The sequence below is a fragment of the Homarus americanus genome, unplaced genomic scaffold (genome assembly GCF_018991925.1).
Source record: "Homarus americanus isolate GMGI-L3 unplaced genomic scaffold, GMGI_Hamer_2.0 scaffold4060, whole genome shotgun sequence".
NCBI lineage: Eukaryota > Metazoa > Arthropoda > Malacostraca > Decapoda > Nephropidae > Homarus > Homarus americanus.
The window spans coordinates 8,276,764-8,299,821 of NW_024746161.1; the positions used below are offsets into that span (position 1 = coordinate 8,276,764).

At 36.7% G+C, this 23,058-nt stretch overlaps 2 protein-coding genes across 3 annotated transcripts; one reads left to right on the forward strand and one right to left on the reverse strand.

The window, feature by feature from the left end:
• Window positions 1–1,075: 1,075 nt before the first annotated feature.
• On the reverse strand, window positions 1,076–6,694 carry LOC121879042 (N-acetyllactosaminide beta-1,3-N-acetylglucosaminyltransferase 2-like). The gene is made up of 4 exons (XM_042385525.1): window positions 6,242–6,694; window positions 3,913–4,733; window positions 1,703–1,850; window positions 1,076–1,607 (listed from the first exon to the last, which is right to left on the reverse strand). Exons 1-4 carry the CDS (start codon window positions 6,312–6,314, stop codon window positions 1,252–1,254), a joined length of 1,398 nt encoding a protein of 465 aa, XP_042241459.1. The 5' UTR covers window positions 6,315–6,694; the 3' UTR covers window positions 1,076–1,251.
• Window positions 6,695–8,892: 2,198 nt separating this feature from the next.
• On the forward strand, window positions 8,893–21,098 carry LOC121879022 (translation initiation factor eIF-2B subunit beta-like). Of its 2 annotated transcripts, XM_042385487.1 has the most exons (9): window positions 8,912–8,996; window positions 10,354–10,528; window positions 10,949–11,035; window positions 12,002–12,098; window positions 13,202–13,386; window positions 13,515–13,671; window positions 16,259–16,453; window positions 17,828–18,006; window positions 19,132–21,098. In XM_042385487.1, exons 4-9 carry the CDS (start codon window positions 12,051–12,053, stop codon window positions 19,202–19,204), a joined length of 837 nt encoding a protein of 278 aa, XP_042241421.1. In that variant the 5' UTR covers window positions 8,912–8,996; window positions 10,354–10,528; window positions 10,949–11,035; window positions 12,002–12,050; the 3' UTR covers window positions 19,205–21,098. The 2 variants fall into 2 exon arrangements, with proteins under 2 accessions (XP_042241420.1, XP_042241421.1); XM_042385486.1 differs by lacking the exon at window positions 10,354–10,528 and having other exon boundaries at window positions 8,893–8,996.
• Window positions 21,099–23,058: the final 1,960 nt, after the last annotated feature.

The following is a 23,058-nucleotide window of genomic DNA, read 5'->3' on the forward strand; positions in this document are numbered from 1 at the left end:
TCTACTCCATCGTACCCTGGGGTCTCGATAATTTTTTAATTGGCTGTACATCAGTGCATTGTCTTGACCTTTGACCTGTTCTTCAACACCTTTTACACTAGAGTTTTCATTCTTAATTAATTAAGTTGTTAATCCTGAATCTGGTGACCCTAGGCTACATTATTGTTCTGGTTTTACAACTTGTATTCAAGATGTTTATTAAAAGTGTAATTATAAATAATTAGTCATTCTTAACTGGATTTTATACCAGAAATTCCATTCTTAAGAAGGGTCATGTTAAAGAACATAGGTCAGAAAATTTTTATATATAACTAAATGTCTCTATTTTCCATTACTATGTAAATTATCCTAAAAATACTCTAATGTTGATAAAATCCCTCTTTGGTTGCACAATATCACGCCATCCGCAAGGTGTAGGGGGAGGGGAGGGGGGATTCATTATTGCATGCACTGTATCCAATACTGTATTCTCAAAATTCTATTTCTAGCCTAGTTTAGAGATTTAATTTTAGTCATTCATTTGCAGTGTACAATACAGCCTTCTGTTGGTTGATGAATGGTGTTTGTACTCCCTATGTTGATTGAAACCATTTGGGGGGATATTTAAATGGTGGCCCCCCTCCCTATATACAGTACAGTATTGTATTGGCAAACCTTAACAATTGGCTTTAGAGGCCCAGGAAGGGCACTTCTGTACACCTAGCATCCCAAACCTATTGTATTAGACATGCTGATAAAATCTCACCTGGTTCCTGGACTATCATCCGAGTATAAGTATTACATAACCGTTCCATAGAAATGGAAGAATTAATCTAAAATAATGTGGATTGTGAAGAGGATATGGAGGTCCGTAATGTATGTATTTCATATACAGTCTCTCCTCGACTTACAAAGGGGTTCCGGAGCGACGACCAGGTCGTAAGTCAAAAAGGCGAAAATAATACAGAGAAAACCTAAAATGGGTGTCTCTTTTTCTTCTCGGCACCACGAGAACTCTCACTTTTATGCTTGCCAGCCATTTAAAAGGGAATTACAAACGAAAATTTTGTCAGTACACAGTGCAATCACTAACGTTGGGACTCGAAAATACGTAATTTTGAAAAATATTTTATACGAGTGCGGCGGTCGTATGTCTGGGTGGTCGTACGTCAAGTAGGTCATAAGATGAGGAGTACCTGGTATGTGTATTTTCCTCTAAAAGCTTAAAGAATGCACTTTGGAAATTGTCTAACTAGAATTTGACTTCAAGATCTAGTCAGTTGTGTTGATATTCTGCAAGGCCAATATAAATTGTTTGTCCTTGTACCATTGAACATTATGAACAATAACTGCATGGCGGGCCTTCTCCAGGGAGGCCTGCAGTGATTCCGAGGGCCTGAGGTCCATTCGCCAGCCAGGCACATCCCGTCGCTGCACCTTAGTAATGGGGGTACGACCTCGCACCATTCTTACATATTTCTCCTTGATGCTTTTCGGGTCTTTCGGCACACCTATATTCAGCCCACTCTCTCCGTTCACCACCTCAACTGCCAAGCCTGTCCAGAACACATCTTCGTAACTGAAGTGGACCATCTGCTGCGCCGCCTCCATCAACAGTGGAATCATGTCTGTTGATGAAGTAACATCAATTCTAAATCCTTTATGTTTGGAAGTTAAAAGTATTGAGAAAGGGTGAGTGTTGAACGGTGAGGACGATACTCACCAGGTGTGATGACGTAGGATGGACCCATGGCAAAGGGTGGGAAGGCAGTAAGGGGCATGTGTCGGGTGGTCGCCACGTTGGAGAAGAACCGTAGTGCTTTTCCCAGCGACAATGGGGCACCCCGGAATGGCACACAGGAAGTACACACCTGCCGGGTCACACCTTTTTAAACTTCCATATATGTTTGTAAAGTAAAAAGTAATTACTATTGACTTTGGAATATCTCCTAATATCAAGTGCACATGGCTTCAAAATGGTCAAATTTAAAAAAAAAAATCCTCGAGGTGGGCTTATAGCCCTCCCCCCACCCACTAGCGTAGCTAGGGGGGGGCGGCCCGCCCCGGGCACTTTTGGGGGGCGGCACTTTGGGTCAAATAGATCACGATCACGACGACATTGATAAAGAGGAGTTCCTCGTTGAGAAAAAAAGACTTCAGCATTTTGTTGCTGTTGCTGCTATAACTATTAAAGACAGAATACAGACGTGGAAAGAAGGCCCCCTTGAACTTTTGCAGTTTATTCAAAAGTATAATCTTGGGAACTCGGTTCCAAATATAGTAATAATGCTGAGGATTTTCCTCACAATTGCTGTTAGTGTTGCTACCTGTGAGAGGAGTTTTTCGAAACTAAAACTGATCAAGAATTACTTAAGATCTACTATGAGCACCTTGCGGTTGAGAAATCTTGCCATACTGTCTATAGAGCGACAATTGACAGATGAAATAGTTTTTGACAATGTCATTGAAGAATTTGCCAACAAAAAAACAAGAAAAGTTACTTTGTAGAAAGTTGTAGTTTTCATTTCAGAAATATAGATGGTCCTAATTTTTTACACTTTTACTTTTTTCCCTATCCTATATGTCGTTTTTGCTTTTTGTTTAACTGTTACTTATAAAGTTTAAGTATGTTTGGTGTGTATTTAAAGCATACTATATTTGAGTATGTGAAAGTACAGTAATATTATAATGGTACACAAACTATTTAATATATATATATATATATATATATATATATATATATATATATATATATATATATATATATATATATATATATATAAGAGTGAGTCACTGTGCAATATGTATTTTTTGTGGGGGCACGGGGGGGGAGGGGCAAACTCGAGGGCCGCCCCGGGCGGCACACACTCTAGCTACGCCACGGCCCCCCCTAAAAAATCCCAGCTGTTATAGGGCGAGTTGTGTCATTAACTCTAACAAGGAGCCAGTACATAATTTTTTTTTGAGGTATGGAAATGATAAGCTAAATCATATCTTACCAATGTTCCTGTTCTTATTCAGAAACATGAAATTTATCCTGAAAATTAAAGAAAAGATAATCCAGTACAGTAGTTTACAACACTACAAAAATAGTAAAACTAGTCACTGACAGTACTGATGCTGAATGTGTGTTTTAATATGAAAGAAATTAAATGGTGTAAGAAAATCTTGTTATTAGCATCTTACGACTTGTATCCTAATGTGCCCATAAGCCTACATTGTCCCCGTGTGTGTAATTCACTTGCTCTGGTAATTTCGACCTAACTCTTCAAACTTGTCATGCGGAATGATGGTCTCTCTGGGATAGCTCTCAGAGGGGTGTCAGTAATAGTATTTCAAGAGAGTATCAACTAGACTCGTAATGGTTCCCAAAGTGGGGGGCGTGAGGTGGGTACAGAGGAGGCGTGAAGCCAACCGCCAAAAGTTGCATTTTTTTGCTCAAAAAGAATATAATGAAGAAGCTCTTTCAGGAGTAACTCTCTCTCCGTTTGAATCTCTCTGTTTGAATCTTCCACATATCCGTGCAAAACTAAAGTATAGCAGTCACCCCTATCCGTCTTCTATCATTTCATCACTCTCCTTACGCGTCTTGTACCTGTCATGATACCATACTGACTCACACTACTCGTATCTTTCACAAGGTGTTATCTGATCCTCAACAATACTAAAATATAATTATTATAAAAAATAAATTCTATGTAGATTTTACATACAAAAATAAAAGGGGGGAGGGTGAGGACTTCGCAAAAAGCAAAAGGGGGAGTCATGTTAAAACGTTTGGGAACCACTAAACTAAAGTACTGTACTAGATTATAGTTAATGGAGGTTTATAGCCGAGATGTGACGACAGTTAATGTTTCCATATTGTCGAAGAGTACAGTGGATTGCATTTTAGGAGGAATTGTAGTCCAAGTACCATCCATCCGCACTTACCTTGCCCAGGATAGTGTAGTTCCTGGGGACAGACAACACATGCAGGAGCATCTCCACATTTACGTAGACATCGTCGTCGACCTTGACGATGTAGGTACTAGAGAGACAGTTAGTGGCAGCCCAGTGGAGTAAGTGGGCTGTCTTGAGTGTTAGGTTGAAGTACGACTCCTCGCTCCCTGTCACCACCACGTCCCCAAACTTGTCGTTCTCAGCCTTTAGTAACTGCATGGCTATCTTTCCCTCTGGCTTTGAAATGAGGAAACCATAAGGAATTGTGTGTTCAATTAACTTTTTTAAATATGTTTCCCGTATCTTATGACGATTATATGTATTATTCACTCGAGAATTGATAAAAACAAATATTTGGGAGTTTTCCTTACACAGTCCTCCATTCTCAATAACGTACCCTGGCTGATACAAGTCGGAAAACATAATATGCTTCACATATCCTTTATATTTCTTGTAATTATCCTCATACCAGTTATAATCTATGTTTTTCTGTTCTGCATCATCATCATCATCATCATAATAATCAATATCATTCCCTTCATCCCGTGACATACCATTGTCACCGTATTCATGAGATTTTTTTGTGTGCAATAGGTCAACAAAGTCCTCAACTTTTTCAACTTTGTCTAAATTCTCTAAGTTTGGTTTTAAATTGGGTGTAAGTTCTTCATTGTGGGTGTAGTCTGGTACTTGCGCGAGAGTCCTGGGAGGTGGTGGGGTGTGTGAGTTAGTTGGGAGGTGCCCGGTCCCCCTGGTCCATCGCCTCCCATCACTAATGCCACCAGCACCATCTCCTTCATGGTTGCTGCTGTCTGAATACAATAAAGGATGACAAGAATTATAGCAAATGGGTGTAGTTGTGATTATATAACTAGTGGATGCATGTATAATTATTTGACATATCTAGAGTGGATTCGAAAATTCCCTGGAGGCGAGATAAGTCTTGCTGAACTACAGTATAGGCAACTTTGGAAGGGCACACTGGCATATATAATGTATATCAGTATACAGGAGGGGAGATGAAGTAAGAAACAAAACAAAAAATAGATAATCTATTGTGAATAATCTTGTCAGGTGATTGGGTAATGAGCAGGAAAACAAGATTACCGAGTCTCGGTTGTTTACGTAGAGTACAAGTAATTTCACTCACGTAGTTTCATCAAGGATGTTTGCTACTGTGGAACCAATTATGCGAAATGCTTTAATAGAGGCTTAAGTTTCTCCTTCAGCCATATAGCCATGAAGAGCAAAAGAATTTCACTGGAAGAATTATCTATCATTCACGAAGATTACAAACTATTTAAACAAAAATAGATATATTTCAGTTTACGCGTCATTCTAAACTTTTTACTTGCCTCTGCTGTTTGTACCTTTAATTCTACGCCTTTTTTCACATTTTCATCGGCCAGGTTTTGCATTGTTTTCCTGGCGAATTTAAAGCCATACACATGATAATTATATCAAAGTATGTCCAGAATCATTTATTTTAACCGTTAATACTTCACGTTCAGAATATAAACGAATAGATATGATATAGTTACAGCCTTTATATGTTTATATTATTTTTAAATTTCCATTCATAAGATGTAAAATACAAAGATATATTTTACTTTGTCGGACAATGACAACAATAAACTTACTGTGTCTTTAATTTTAGAAGAACTTAGTGGTAATCCTAACCATCTTGTAGTATCACTCTGTGTGAACTGTGAATATCCTGCCAAGAAAACGAGAGATGATTTTTATTATATAATAGATACTGAACCTGCCACACGTACAGCACACTGCACACTGTAGACTGATTCATCGTTCTCTGTCAGGCTAATCCATGGCTGGTGTGCTTTCCAATTCACTCTTTATACTGAAGTGTGGCAAACTGTTGTATTGGCTGTATTCAGGTGGAACAATGAAGCATTCATATGTTATATTTTGTAATATATCATCCGTATCTTCAGGTAAGAAGTGGGCCCAAAATGTGACATCTTACTATATTCCAAGAATCTGTGTAGCACCTGTCATACTTTTTTCTATTATAAGTTTTGCGTCATCCCTTAAACTTTCTAAGCAAAGGCAACTGTAACTTAAAGATTTATAAACAATGAAAAATGCGTTAAAACAAACCAAAAGTAACTTAGCCACCCCTAATGAAGTTATGAACGTGTATTTCGCGTACAAGGTTATGAAAGTTAAATAAAGTGAGTTGATGTTTGGTTGGCGGACCAGAATTTCCGGGAAACACGAATAAACACATTTGGGTATTTAATAAGAACACACAATACTACAAAAGCGGTACGTCAATGGTGAAGGAAGCAAAACTTACCCAACAGTAGGAGGGAGAGCAACACACAGTAGACGACCACCACCGTCAGGAGCACCCCTCCTGCTCGACACATCCTCCAGTCTGCAACACCACCACGGTGCCTCCTTTCCCACCCTTCCTGCACACGCACTCCCCAATACGCCGCCTCCTATCTTACACCTCTATTTTACTAAAAACTGTGATAAAGATAGCACCAAGATCATCATGACTTAATATATAATATACTGAAGCATTAAAACTTAACAGCGCCAACCGTAAGCCTCTGACTGAATTTATCCTGGTGGGTTACTAACGCACCCAGCAGGGCAGCATTACTCTAGACTCGTCTAGAGCTAGACTAGAGACTATACTGGACTGCTGTGTGTATGCGTGTTAGCTAGTAACCACGAAGCACCGTCTTACGATTTAACGTCTGGTAGTGTCACCACCGAGGTTTCCACTTAACTAATTTAAACTTCCATGAAACAATAACATCAAAATATCCTGCCGCTGCTTACAGTTTTGGGCGGTATTTTCCTGGTGCTGGCGTGTTGTGGCAATTGCGCGCCCTGCCTCACCTAGCGGTACCTGTAATCTGCTGCAGGCTGCCACGATTATGCAGGTTATCGGCTAAGGGGCATCATGACCTCTATGTTTTTAGTTGACTGGATATGATTGGTGAAGTGTGGTTACATATTGATATATTTGATATATTGCGTGGTTTGGAGTTATCAAATACTATACATGTGTTTGCATGTCAGAAAACCCAAAAGGTTTTACTTTGCTTGTACAGTGTTATGTTGTTTAAGTTGTCTTACACATTATACTTTTCATTATCATCTGTTCGTACAAGCATGCATATTCATTATTTAGATGAATAAATTGCTAGTGTAAGCTGCATCGAGTATAATAGATAATATTGTCTGTTGGTCCTTTGTTTAATTTTTACATTTCTATCTCTGCAAAAAATAAAATAAATACAAAATAAAATCTCTGAAATGTGAGCAAATCAGATTGTATGGGTAGTAACATGTAAAAAGTGTCAAAGTACCAGAAGGGCCCCTAAAATTGATCCTTGACCTGGGCCCCTTTTATCCTCGGGTCAGCCCTGATGACAGTCGTCGGTTTTATAGGCTAAATACACCGAAGATACGATTATCATCAGCTTCAATATGTATATATATATATATATATATATATATATATATATATATATATATATATATATATATATATATATATATATATACATGTAAATCACGCGTGATCCAGGTATATGCTGATGAACAGCGCTTGGGAACCGTGTTTTCTTCTTTCCCATATATATATATATATATATATATATATATATATATATATATATATATATATATATATATATATATATATATATATATATATATATATAACATTGTCACTTCTTTGCCACTTATTAGTCCTCACAAATGTTTGTGGACCATGCCAAGTTATTCAGGGAAATTGGGGACCAAATTGACGGTGAAGAGCTACAGAATGGAGACGTCAACTTCAGGAGCGGTCGAAGGAATGGCTGTTAAGACTTAATGTCACGAAGTGTAAAAGGGTGCACCTCGGTCGTACTAACAGTAAGGAGGCGTATCACATGTCCCAACGGGACGAAGAAACAGTATTAACCGAGACTGAATGTGAAAAGGACCTGAGCCTTGTATTTTGTCAGAGAACTGAAGCTAGTAAGTCGGTCTTATAAGGTCGTTCAGATATCGAGACACTCCCTCCCTAGTAACGCTCTTCAAGAGTGAGATGTTTCCCTGTTTGGGCCCTGGTCTCCTCCCTGAGATATGCTAGAGACGGTCAGTTGATTGAAAATGTCCAAAGGAGGGCCCCAGACTTGCGCCTGTACTACGGCACCCCAGTTACCCAGAGATTAGAACGCCTGCAATTGCTTAGCATATACTATAGGCGGCCAAGGGGTGACTTAATTGACCCTACTACGAGTTACAACTTAAGATTGAAGAACCGAAGTCACAAGTTCAGAAAATTATCAGGGCAAACCTTTTCGGAGTGAGAATTGTAAACCCTTGGAACAATCTACCAGAGAGCATTGTGACGGCACCAAGTGTGAGCTCATTCAAGACCGGACATGACCATCGCTGGCGCAGGTACAGATACATTCTGGAGCCAGTACATGCCCAGTACTTGCCAACAGTACATAACAGAGACGTGACCGACTGGGAAAGCGGTTGACGAGCCAATCAGTGGCGAAGATAATACAAAAGTATCATTATACTCATTATATACCTGCACACTGTACAATGTGTTTAATGAATATGAATTTGTATGACTATTTTACTGTATATGTAAATTCTCCAACATTAGCATTTCTATTTTCTTTGAATGATTGGTGAAGCAACATTTTTATTTGTTGCACAAGCTAGTTTTGCTCCTGTGACTGTCTCCAAGTAAAATATTCAGTGGTAAAGGTATTTAGAGTCAAGTACAGTTGAATTGACTGTTTATTTACGATGATAACCGAGTTACATTAGCAACTAATATCTGTATTTTATAATTTTGAGTATATAATTATATTGTAAATTTTGTATTTTATTAAAAAGATCATTTTATTTTTGTAAATACATTGTATGTACTGTATTGTGGGGATTTTATTCCACTGAAAAGGTAAGTGTTGGGCTACAGCTGATCTATTGTTTGTTTACAGTCCAGTGCTGCACCAGGGAGGCTCACACGGCGTCATGGCCCCGATATCTGAAGAAGCTTTTATTGAAAAGCTTCGATTTGAGTAAGTAATGTTAAAAGATATGGTGAATTATTACTTTCGGACATGAGTCCCTATGTGTTGACCAATATGTTTTTCCAGTGTATTTTGGTGTGTTTTAAACACCATCTGACCTTCATTTTTGGCGGAAATTAATCTTTTATACCGCCCCCTCCCCCAACAATAATGGGGGAGAGCCTGGGGAAATCTGGGTTTTCGGGTGGTGGAGAAAACGAAAACGAGTTATCTAACCAAAAACCTAACCCCTAGCCGGGGGCTCCGCCCCCCGGACCCCTGGTAGGCCTAGATTAAACTAACCTAAATGTTTCAGTATTTAAAACTTTGGGGCGTGCCATGTCTAAAAGTACAATACCTTAGTTAGAAGTGGAAGGACCAGGGATAGGTAAGAATTGGATAGAATGATCGTCTTTCTCGTGAAACTCGGCAATAAACTTAAAATCATCGTAGGAGCACAAATGACAACCAACCTCCACCACGGCCATTGTGAGACTGGTCAATGAAATTAAAATCTGTACCCAGGTTGCTTCCTTTGAAAAAAAATCATGTGTGATTGGTCGGAAAAAGTTTGTGTGATGATATCGATACATCATTGGTCACGACCTGATGACATCAGTTAATATTGCGCATGCTTGATGCGCCGATGACATCTCCTCACAGACGAAGACTGAAAACTACGTAAAATCAATTGAATTTAATTGTGATGTTATTATCCATTTCCGTCTGGTATATATGGGGTTCAAAATGCTCAGAATGGGGAGATCTAAATGTTTCAGTAGTTTATAACTTTTGGGAGCACTATGTTCGAAAGTAAAATAATACCAAAGATATACTGAAAGCTAATATAGGCATTGGCATGATAATACAGCTGCTTATACAGACGACCATCACCAATAGTGTGAGTCTAGCCTGTCAGGGTTTAAAGACATTTAGTCATGTTAGAGACAAGAAATTGTTGAGGTTCACAATATTAAGGGTTGTTCCCCATTCTTCCAAATTTTAATTTTCCAGTTTCTGTATTCAGTAATCCAAATCTAAGAAACGATGGGTTGTAATTTTAACGTAGTGGATACTGGTATAGCAGCCATATGCCAAAAATCACACTGGATATAGGTGTGGCAGCTGTATTGACAGACTGTGTTTTTAATTGTATGGCTAGGTTACATGTCATTTTTACGCATAAATTCATAAGACACAATAGTCTAGATAAGTAAATTAATAAAAATATCTTGTAAAATAATTATTAAGTGTTTGGTGTAAAAATTGTTGTACTGTATTTAGAAAACTTGAAATCATTCCAAATATTTCAAGAAGTGACGTGTAAAATTACAAATGCGTCACTAATGTTGAATTGTATTCATAGCTAGCAGATGAAATTCCGAAAAATGGCAGCGCTGCATTAGTCTGAATATGGAGAAGAGGAGAGCTTGGGGTAGGCCAAGAATAACAGAGCGAGAGGTTATAAGAAATGACCACAGAGATAAGAACCTTATATGAGAGGCTGCAGGACTCCAAGCAGCATGAGGAACTACCATCTGGTAATCACAGTTAACCTATGCAAGTGTGGAAATAGCCATAAAATAGTGATAATGATGATGATAAATAAAGATTTTAATAGTACTTGTACAGGTACCAGTAGGAATTGATACTGTATTTTTCATTTATTTCCAGAAAAAAGTAGTCATGCCCTTGACAGCTAATCCAATACCCTGTACTATATTCGGTGCTGTACTAAGAACATAAAAACATCAGAATGGAGGAAACTGCAGTAGGCCTATTGGCCCATACTGGGCAGTCCCATTTACACCCAACCCTTATCACTCATTCTCCCAACCTTTGTTTGAAGCTATCCAGCATATTCGAGTTAATGATGATGTTTGATAACCTGCAATGGAATGTTTATTTTCATAGAAATGGCTTTCAAGACTTAGCCTTATAGTATACACTTTCTCTTTAAGGAAATTTGAATCGGAACAAGCTAAGGCAGAGGAGAGTCTCGTGCTACTAGAACATGTTGTGGCTAACTCTGAGTGGAAGACTGCAAGGTAAGTGGTGACAGATCCAGCATAATTCATAAGTCTCAAGATTACTGTTATCATGTTTTGACTTTGGTTGGAGATAGAGTAAGTGAAAAGAAAAAATCCAGTGTAAATATGTATTTAACATTCCATAGAGATAAAAGTATCAATGTTACTGTGCTTATTATTAGAAGGAGAAGTGGAGACAAGTGCACTTAAGCGTTTATGAAGTTCATTATTTTACAAACTTAAACATTATGTCTTTGATTAAGACATGCAGTTCCAAAATTTTATTGAATTAGGGACATAATTAGCACATAGCCAATTAATTATTTCTAACCCCTGTCAGCATTTTAATTTATAGCAGGGTACTGTATGTCAGAAAACCACTTTGAATTTATAGACTTTACAGATTTTTTTTAGTGTGTGGTTATGAGGTTATGCAGTACAGTACTGTAAGAATGGTGACTTTTTTAATACTTAAAAAAAAATGACCACTAATAAATATTTTTTCAGTAGATACTAACTAAAGTATAGTTACAGTATACTTTAACTATGTAGATTTTCTAAATGCTATTCAGTCTCCATCCTTATTCACATTATCTTCTCCATTTTGATTGGGGTGACTGCAGCCATAATCTGATTTTTCAGAACAACCAAATCTATTCCTTTCATAAAGTAAATACTGTAGTGTCCTTGAAAATGACTCATATTAGTACAGTACTCTTTAATACTTAGATATGAGGGGAAAATAATAGAAATATTAATGGGCAAAGTTAAGGGTAGGGGGGATAAAATTAATAACTGGGTCCTCAGAGAGATACAAAACCTTGAGGATTGGTAAAAACAGTCCAAGAACATCTAGAGTGGAGGACTGTGGTCACCAACTGTCAAATATGAGGACAGTACAGTACTCAGATTGATTGAATAACAAACATTTTCATGGCCCAGTAGTCGTATGATGTGTTGATATTAATTCTACTTTCCTTCCAGTGAGCTACTTAACTTGCTTCGTAATGTAGTGACTGCTGTGAGAGCCAAAATGCCTTGGGAAACTACACCCTGTAATATGGTACAACGTGTCATAAAAGTAAGTGCAAAATTATTGTTGTTACCATGTACTACTGTATGTAGAGGAAAGGCCGTAGTGTTTTTAGTCATTTAGTATCATATCTGCATTTATTATTTTAGATCACCATTTTACAGGAGAGTAGCAAAGTATCCCGTGCAGACATTACATATCTTGGGCACCTTCGGTTTCATTCCTATTGAATATTTGGCTCTCATCTATCCCTCCCTTATACTTTTTAAATGACCTCTTTCTTTTTCTGAGCTTTTGTCTTTACAAGACTCCATCTTCAGGGTTATGTTTACAATTTTCTGCTTCATCTATTCACATAAGGTCACTTCTACTTCTTTGGTTTTCATCCCTTTGTAATTTTTTAATCAGCTTTATAATATATACTATAACAATATTAGCATACACCCTTTCATCATTTACAGTAATCCTTTATTTGCCAGTCAGCATTTTTTCTCATAGGGAAACAGTCTGGCTCAAATGCATCTGTTATCATCCAAATTTCTGATGAAGATAAAATGGAGTGGATATATCAGCAGATGTATTGATGAGAGCTGAAGTGAACCTCAGAATGGTGGAAGGATAAAGGTAATAGATGGACCGAGAAGTGTCTGGAGAAGGAGAACTGTATCTTATGAGGCTGAGATGGGGATGTATTGTACTGTACAGGGGTATTGTTGAGTCAGCAGTTTTTTGTAGGTCAGAAGCATGGACTCTGAATACATGAGGAAGGAACAAATTGGAAGCAACAGAAAAAAATTGGCATTAAGTGTGTTTGTGGTAAGGATGTATGTCTGATGGGCTATGTTGGCTTGTGTGATGTGCCTCAGGTAAATCAGATTTAGGGCCATGTTGTGGGAGACCCAACAAATTATTACTGTGTTATTGTACTGTATTACAAATAATAGTATGACAACAAATGAAGAAAGCATGTGTGTGTGAGTACTGTATGTGGTATGTAATTATATTTAAATACCGTACTCTTCATTCTGGTCAACCTACATTGATAGTGGAATAGAATTAAGAGAGTAAAAAAGAAAAATCTGTGGCAAAATGAGAAATATTTAACATGCACTAATATTAGATCATTTAAAATGTAATGATTACCCCAATAGATAGTGATTGACGAATACAACACCTGCCGGGGAGCCAGTGATGGAGGAGGGTATCAAGGTTTCTCACAGATGATGTTTGTTGACCCAGCCAGTGGTGACCTCCCAGAATGTACAGATGTCATACCAGAACTTCAAGACAGAATACTTGAGGCTGTTGCTGAACACAAAGCTGAAGTTGAGCAGAGGTAAATTTACCTGTACAGGGGTATGTCTCTATCTGTGATATACGAACTGTTGTAACCATGTATTAAGATATTGTACAGGTACACTTTCACAGATTTGTTGAAGGAAGTAACTCAATTTTCATTTTCAGCCAGGAATTGATAGCACTGCAAGGAGAGAGCAAGATCCACAGTGATGAAGTGATCATGACTTGTGGAATGTGTCCAATGGTTTTAGCTTTCCTCACCAAAGCTGCGAGACGGAGAAAATTCCATGTTATTGTTGCTGAGTGTGCTCCAAAGCATGATGTAAGTTGGGGTAAAAAAATACATCCTATGGTATTGGCTAATGTACAGCCAGTCCACATAAGAGTATAGTATAGAGACCCCCAGGCATCCGAAAGAATATGAAACATTGGGTGAAGACGTAAAGCTTACATCTGTGGTTATCGGCATGTATTGGTAGGCCTGCTCCACCTGTAAGACAATGTTACCATAATTATATTACTATGATAATTCTATATCTATTGTCCCAATATACAGTACAGTATATCTTTCTTAGTTGTGTGTAGAATATACAGTATATGGTTCTTTAATGGGTTAATACATAATTGGATACATTTGCAATACATAATTGGATAAATTTGCAATAGTATATGTGTATATAAAGAGACAGTATATAACTAGCTGGTGCATGTGGCAAAGTTCACACACACACACGTCTTGCATTATCACATAACAGTAATATGTTGCGTATACCTCGACATAATCCTGGTACTGTACAGTATTTCATTGATAACAATAATATGGTAGTGGTATAAATATGGCTACACCTTTTGTGACAACAGGTGCTACAGATTTGTGTCTGTTTAATAAGTATCTTAGAAAAGAGATCCAGTGCTTTATATGTTCAATGAAGCATCCGTATTGTGTTATTCTGGTTGTATCATGCAGTGTATAGTAGCCAGAATCAGAAGGATGTATATTAGCATATAATAATGGTTGATAATAAATTATTCCATGCTTAATAATCATGTGTTTGAGAACAATATAAATATATATCCAGCTCAATTTCATGTGTGAGAGAATCACTTACACTCAGTTGTAATGACATAACTTTATGTAATATGGACATACCTGTATGATAATGTTATGCACTGTATATTAAAAAAAAATCTTATACCAGTACCCAGAAATAGGATTCTGCTGTGTATAATATGGTTTATTAATACACGTGGCAATGGATGACAGTAAAAGCCAAACTTGCTAAGAGAAAAATCAACAGTACAAGGTAAAAGCTATGATCACCGAGAAAACAATAACAATTATACAGACGACATCTTATCACACGGTCAGTTGCCTCGGCCATATCTCCATGAGGTACTGTACTTGAGAAAATAGTTCATCCATCCTCTGTGTTTATTTGTGGATGATTCTTATGGCTATGGGTTGTGCACCTTCCAGGTCATCTTCAAAGCAATGAATGAACCCTGCATACCAAATTCAATCCTCATAATGTATACTATAGTCAGAGGTACCAACCCAGCTTATACATTAACTCATCTGAGATTATCGCTTGTTTCCTTTTCTACCGGACCCAGGGGTCTTGATACTTTTTAGATTGGCTGTACATAATATTGTTAATTTTAGTTAGATGCAGTGTTTTTGTTTTTGTTTTTTCATAGAGCAGTTGGATAAACTAGCTCCCGTACAGTCTTCCTTCTCCCCCCCAAAAATATGGAAAATATATATGTTTTTCAGACAAATCTTAGTCAAGTAAAAGAGAGAAACTGTTTAATTCCCAAAGACTGTACTGAACCTTATTAAATGCAAAACATAATACAGTACAGTATTTGTTTCTCAAAAACCTGCTGTAATTAACATAGTATAATGCCCATCACAACTCTAGTAAATGGTAAAAGAAAGGCTATGCACTCATGACAGTATATCCTTCTCTCCATAATAAAAAATAGAAAAAAAATAAAGTCTAAGATGTCTTACTTATATTAGTTACATAACTATCAGTTCAACCAGCTCTACTGACTGTCCCTCACCCTAAATCAATTCATGCCATGAATTCTTGACAGTGGCTCCAGCTTGAGGATTTCATGTACAGTACTCATTTTTTATTAACTAAATTGATTACTAATTTATAGTGACCTTTTTTGTATAATTCTTGTTGGTCTTTTTATATCGTAATCAGTTTTGCAACTCAACAGGTACTGTCCACAATATCATACTCAACACTCGTAAGATAATTTTTGTTCTTGTTGGCTTTCAAATTTCTGTATTTCCTGTTGTGAACAGTGAGGATGCTCATGATTTTCTTATGTTGTCTCATTTTCACCATAAATGTTTAATAATTGTTCATACACATGATAGCTAGACAATTATAGAATATTCTTGATTACATAATATATAAACAGGTATTGCTTTGAGTTTTCAGTACCAAAAGGGATGCAACATCACTAATTGAAATTAATTGATAACTATTATCCAACTATTATCCATAAATCCTTAAGTCTTTGACTCTGTTTATCCACTGTCAACATAATTTCCCTATTCCGATATGCATATGCAAGGAAAAAATTTAATCCACTCATTCAAACTCAGATAAGCTTCTCAGTTCTCGGGTGCTTCTTATCACTGCACTGCCAAAAATTCACACATGAAAACATCCTTTTCCCTCTTAACTTTTGTTTCCCATTCTTTGAAACAGTGGAACATCCTCATTGTACTTGCCTTTCCTTCCACATATATCCTTCCTACATATTATATATACTGTACAGTACTATGCAAGCGTTGCCAAAATTGCATCCTTGTCCTTTTATCATTCCACTCCTATCATTTTCTATTAAGAAAAAGTAAATTAATGGAAATCATAATTCTCTTGCAGGGTCATCCAATGGCAAAATCTCTTTGTTCTGCTGGTATTCAGACCACCCTGATACAGGACTGTGCTGTTTTTCCCATGATGTCTCGTGTCAATAAGGTTATAATTGGTACTCAGACAGTTTTAAGCAATGGTGGGATCAAAACATTTGTTGGTGCAGCCCCCTTGGCTTCAGCAGCAAAGTTTTATTCAGTTCCGGTTAGTAATATTGTGATTTTTGTTGTCTTTACTATTGTGATACTGTAAATGTAAAAATAAGAAATGAAACAGAACCAAATATTTTTTCCAAACTGATCTCAGCTGGTGATCTTAGGGCTTTGCTTAGACAAGTTATTACTGTACTGTACAATACTCCCTCACTTTAAACGAGGGATGCATTCCTAGAAAAGGGTGTTTAAAGCAAATCTATTTTAACATGGTACAAAGGGGGGTAGGTTCCAGACCTTGTCCCAAGACCCAATTCTGAACCATTTTCTCACTAACATAATACACACAAATAATACGTAAATGTACATTAATATGTTTCACTATAAATATAGTATAGAGTCGGTACAGGTCATTTTTTATGTAGACTGGAAGATGGTGGTGGTGTAGGATAAGATGATCTATGAGATGGCTATGCATCTTGCCTTTGTTACATGTAATGAAACTATAAAATTGGTAGAAAAATCATTCTAATACTCTAATAAGAGTTAGAAAGAAAGAAAATATATTTTAAATCTATGAATTAGAAAAATGAACAGCATGGGTGTGTATGTCTGGAAAGTGAACACGTGTGGAGGCAATGGGCTGTAACTGCATCACCACCCTAGTTGCTCTGCCTCCTCTGATGTGACTCTTTGGCACACACACTGCGCAGTAGACACACGTCTCTGAGTCGGCTGGGTGGCTGCTTGGTTGAACTGTCACGTTGCTCAGAGGATGGTTTGGGTGCAGAACCCTTAAGAATTAATGTAAATAGATGGGGATGTGTTCCCAGCTTGCAACTTTCACCACATACAGTATAGTATTTTTCGATATACAGTACTGTACAGTCCTTATTATCCAAGGCTATTGGAGACCAGGGTCATGTGTATACTGTAGTACCAGTAAATGTAAGGAATAAATGAAAAATACACTAATAAATAAAGAAATAAAAAATACTATCGCATTGCCAGTTGGCAGTTGTTTGACTACTGTACATGCAGGATGCAGGAGACTGGAGGGACTGAGATCCTCTACAGTGCTCTATCCTCCTGTGTGTAACAGTAGTAAATTAAGTTGGCCTTGCTGTTTTTCAGTGTTTATCAATATGAGGGATATGTTAGCCATGCAGGTGTAGTTTGTATTTTTGTCATAGGTGGCGTGGTGGACTTTCTGATTGGTAATGTATTCCATGTGTCTGGAATAAACATGTATATAATACAAGTAACACCCATAGCCCGAACCATGCTGATGTGAGTTTCTTACAATGTTTTATTTGATAATACAGTATTTAAGCATTTTTTTTCCTAGACTACAGTATTGATATTCTCCAGGTAACTGATTCTTTACATAACCTTACTCTTTTTTTTTTTGTTGATTCTTCATCAGTTATATGTCTGCACTCCAACATACAAATTCAGCCTGGTGAGCTCAGAGGAAGTGAATCATCATGGCAGTGGTAGTACTATTGTTCCCCAAGACTCAAATCTGACATCCTCTGTTAATGTTGTAGTGGCAAAGTTTGACTATGTCCCTCCAGAAAATGTCACTAGTTTTATTACAAACAAGTAAGTATAATTTGTATTTTATGCAGACATATATATATATTTTTTTATCATCATGTTTGATGCTTTTAACCATTTTATTATTAAATATCTCATGCACATCGTTCTCAAAATATTACAACATAATTGATATCCCCGTTAGCCAGAACAATTGGTGCAGAGCCCTTCTGGGAATGAGAAATTTCCGGTTAACAAAACAACTCTCAAACCTAGAAAAAATCCCCCATTCCGGGAAGTTTTCCAGGCACTGACCTGGGAAAAATTTCTTGTAATTTTCTGGAAATTGTGCATAATTTCATCCTCAGAATTTGCTCCCAGATCAGAAAGAAATTTGGAGAGAGTTTCCAGAATTACACATTATTTTATCCCTTGAGTTTACTCCAAAACCCGGAAAAAATGGAGACTTCCGGAATTTTTCTTAGAATTTTCAGAAAATGTGCCTGATTTTCAACCTCGGAATTTGTTCCCAGACCCGGGGATTTATTTTATTTATTTATTTTGTATTTTTTGAGAGAGAGAGAGAGAGAGAAAGGGTTCTGCAATTTTTCTCAGGATTTTCAAGAAAATGAGCCTGATTTTCAACTTCAGAAAATTTTTCCCAAACTCGGAATTGCAATTTTGGCTATTGGAGAGTTCTAGCTAAGAGGGATTCTGGCTGACTGAGATATTATTGCAGTTGTATGTTAATCCATATACTTTATGTGGAACCTGGAGACTGTATGGCAGAGGGAAGACAGTGCCCTATATAAATGACTGCATGATAATTACCTTAATTACTGTAACTTACTTATACTGTAATGTGAATCTTCATGATTTCTAGTTGAAATATACATACCCAGTTACTGGATTTTGGTGCTGTGGGTTGAAGGTAGGATATTATAGTCATAATGAGGCCAGGTGGTTTAGCAGCCTTGGAATGCCTCTTATTTTGTAGTGCTGGCTATTATGAGACAGGGATGACATTTATTTTTCAACAATTCATACCTGGAAATTTTTTACAGAAAAGTGTAGGCACACACATTATATGACCATCATTTGTTTTGGTATATATCCTGTCAATACACTGTACTGTACATTTACTTAATTTTCATGTTGTCTAAATAATCTAATTTTTCTTTCTTTTTACAGTCGTGGCATTGCACCATCTTATGTATATCGACAACTGAGTGAACTTTATCATCCAACTTCATATGATCTTTAAAATTAGATTTAGCATGCATTTGTTTGGTTGGGTGAATAAGCTTTCACAAATACAGTAGAAACAAATAAGAGTTGAATTCTTTCAATATACTGCAGAATATTTTTCATCCTCACAATTGTGATTTTTATAACAGAAGCTTATTTAATTTTCATTCTCTGGATGCATTTTTTAATATAAATGGTGTGAAAATCTGGTAGATTGCCAAATTTGGCAAAGGAAATTTTAGGCAGTTCCAGTATCTGTGTCCTTCACCAATAAATACTCCAATAACATGACTTATTATTGTTAGAGAGACAAGTGTGTATTTGCATTCACATTCACTTGTATTTCTGTTGCTGCTCTAACAAGACCACTTTTATGTGCTTCTTACACTCTTTAAAAGTAAATTTTACCTTTATCAAAAATATGTTATATAAACCAACTTTTTAAACCATATCAGAGGTAATCCCCGTGTCTGTTTGAAACACCATGGATCTAATTTCTTGTTAGGTTCTTCTTTTCCACTCAAATAATGCATCATATTCTCCTATTTCTCTTATCCTCTTGACATTTTAGGCATCTGTTGTAATTAAATCATGCTGTGAGGAAGAAAAATTTTGATTTTGATAAAATATTTCTTCATACAAACATGTATGTTTATGTGGTGGTGGTGGTGGATAACCTTCCATCTTCTCCAATGTTGAAATTGGCCCCTTTGATAAGGCCACCCCAATATCTGAGCTTTGATGATTGAAGGATTTAGGGCACGTGTGTTGTCACATTAGCAGAATAGTATACAGGTACCATTTTTTTATTTTTTTTATTATTATTATTTATTGTTGGAAAAAGGTTCCTTAATCCAGAGACAAATTACAAACATAGGTAATAGTAAAATCAACTTTTTTAACACTCACAGTCTTGGATGCAACTGGCATGTCTGAAAGTTTTTCTACACTCAAAGGTCTTGAACTCAATAGTTCCATCCACAAAATACAAATTTTGGTATTAAAACACTATCCACTATTGATGCATGAGAATTGGGACATAAATTCTAACAACACCATAAATGAATACTGTATAAGGAAATACTTTTTCTCACAGGGTGGTAGACCTGTGGAACAGTCTACCAGCTCAAGTTGTGGAATAAAAAACAGTACTGTACTGGGCTTCAAAATGGTCCTTGACAAAATTATCAAGAACAATGGAGGGATCCTACACAGGCCACTGGCCTCCTTTCTTGTCATGGCCACCTTTTGTTTTCTAAAATCCATTCCTTACATGCTTTTGTATTTATAGACATTGTTGAAATTCTATAAATATCAATTCATGGTTGGAAAACTTGCTTTGGTGAAATTTTTTTTTGCTGGACAGCCAATATCCCAGGTTCTGGCCAACTGTGAGGGGGATTCTGGGTACAGTACTGGGACCTAGCACCATGAGAGTAATACAAGAAAGTTGTATTATTTACATTTCACCTCTTTTGTTTTGTTGTAAGAATTTTGTCATTGTTTGTAGAAATGTAAATTTAAAAGAGACAGCTTTTAAGTAATTGCTCACCACAGAAGTGAACGAAAGGAAAATGAATATAAATAGCACAACAAATATTTTTATAACTAAGGTTATAATGCACACCAACTACAGTATATGGATGTACCCTGAGTAATTAGTGGACTCATTCGTTAATCATGAAAATAATTTGAGTTCAGTAAGATGCAGTAGACAGTCCTTTTCATAAATGTTTAGATCCTATTTTCTTGTGTGTTTAATTATTGAAATTTATGACTAATTATACGTATACAGGATGATTCAGCAAAGAGTACATTAAATTGGAGGATGAAATCCTTGGATAATTCTAAACCACAATGTCTCTATGGTAAAATGTCAGAAGGGGGCAACTTTAAACATTTCCTTTAGGTTGTAACAAAGAGGGGTCACACTGTAGAGATCTGTGAATAAATGATTACAAAAACCTACGGGGTTTTACTTCAAATTCACTCTCATTAATACAACATCTTAAATGTATTGTAACATGGAAACTATGCAGAACCTGACATTTTACCATAGAGGCATTGTGGTTTAGAATTATCCAAGCATTTCATCCTCCAATTTAATGTAGTCTTTGCTGAATCACCCTTATAATATTATGTATAACACTTGCCATTAAATCTCATTGCAATCTAGTAACTGATAAAATAAATTTGCCTTCTGTAATTGTATTTTTTTTTTCTAGTGATTGTGAGGAAGAAAGTTACAATAAATTTTATGATAGTTATCAGTTCTGAAGAGAATTCTGTATTCCTGTATTTATAACCTGTGGATGTTCACAAGTGACATACAACATTTCAATGATGTAGAGCCCAAGTTTAGTGTCCTGTGCAAGTTTGGAAGTGGTTTGCAAGTGGTCATGAGGGAGTTGCACAGTCTGGTTCTAAGGTTTTGGGGCTTTATATTAATATCTTCATTAGTGTTTCATGTTATATAATTGCATTTATGATCATGAAGCATAATAAGGCTCCTATTAAGTGCTTAAGCATAACAGTTCTGCAAATAAATTGAACCTAGGATGTTGTGTTTGCAAGGGAATATTTTGTCTTGTTAAGAGGGGCAGGGATAAATAGAAAAGTTTAGCTGGAAACAGAGGGAGAGAGGCAGGATTGGGAAGATAAGAAGTCTGTGAAATAGGGTGGGAGGAAAGGTGATGAAGGGGCGGGGAACTTTGGATGGTGAAATATAGGCGGTATAATAAGGTGATATCACACCTTATACCGCACACTAATGTTTTTCAATCATGCCCAGTGTGGTTGTCAATCTTAACCACTAAGTCATAAATATTGCTTTGTAACCTGTACCTAAACTGATGTAATGAGAACAGAATACAAATAAACATTGAAAGTTAATAATTATAATAAAATGATAATACTGTAATAATATGAAGATTGATAATTACATGATTAATAACAAGAAGATATACAGTACTGTACTCATGAAAGTAATGGGTAATGCCAAAGGACTGTATAGACACAATGGGGGTTATCATCGTTTTTGATTTGCTGCCCGTCAAGTGCTGGAAGGTCATTACAGTATGGGCGAAACAGACAGTACGGTAGTAGTAGGGTGATGGAAATACAACACCGAGCCACAGGTTAGGAGGGGGGCAGAGTTGAGCTTTATCGTACACCTGGATATGCTGTTGAGCAGTGTTATCAGAATCAGACCAATTAGGGCATAGTAGTAAGTTTTAAGGTGTATACGAATACTGTACATGTGGGTGACAGGTACAGTGTAATTTAAAACTTTTTTTTTCCTTTTCTAGGTTACACAACACATTCTTTCGTAAAATAATCTGGGTGAAAAATGACTCCAAATGGCAAAGTTGTATTTGGTATAATTAGCATTGGCTTATTAGCACATATTCTGCAAATGCATGGCTTTCAGTAATCCAGCCAGGGTGGGATACAAATTATCATGAATTTTCGAAGTTAGTCAGAAGTACAGTAGTGCTAATACTAATAATACAGGAATAGGAGGAGGAGAAAAATTAATTAGCTTAGCTGCTTTGGTTAATTGTTTAGTTTTAAAAGTGGTATCCCATAGTGAAAGGGTTAACCTATGGGCTGGAGGACCCGTGGCTCTGATCAAGAACTACTGTCATCTACCAGGAGTGAGTACACCCACTTGGTTTAGGTGAACAGCTGCGTTCTTCCCATCCTCCGTGAGATAAGGGTCATCCGAGCACCCAATATCCTCTCCTCTTATACTTTTCTTCATAATTCATTAGCCTTCCCTCATGACTCATTAACTTTTCCTTATACCATATTAACCTTCTCTTATGCCATGTCGACCTTCTATATAGCTCATTAACCTTCCCTCACTAC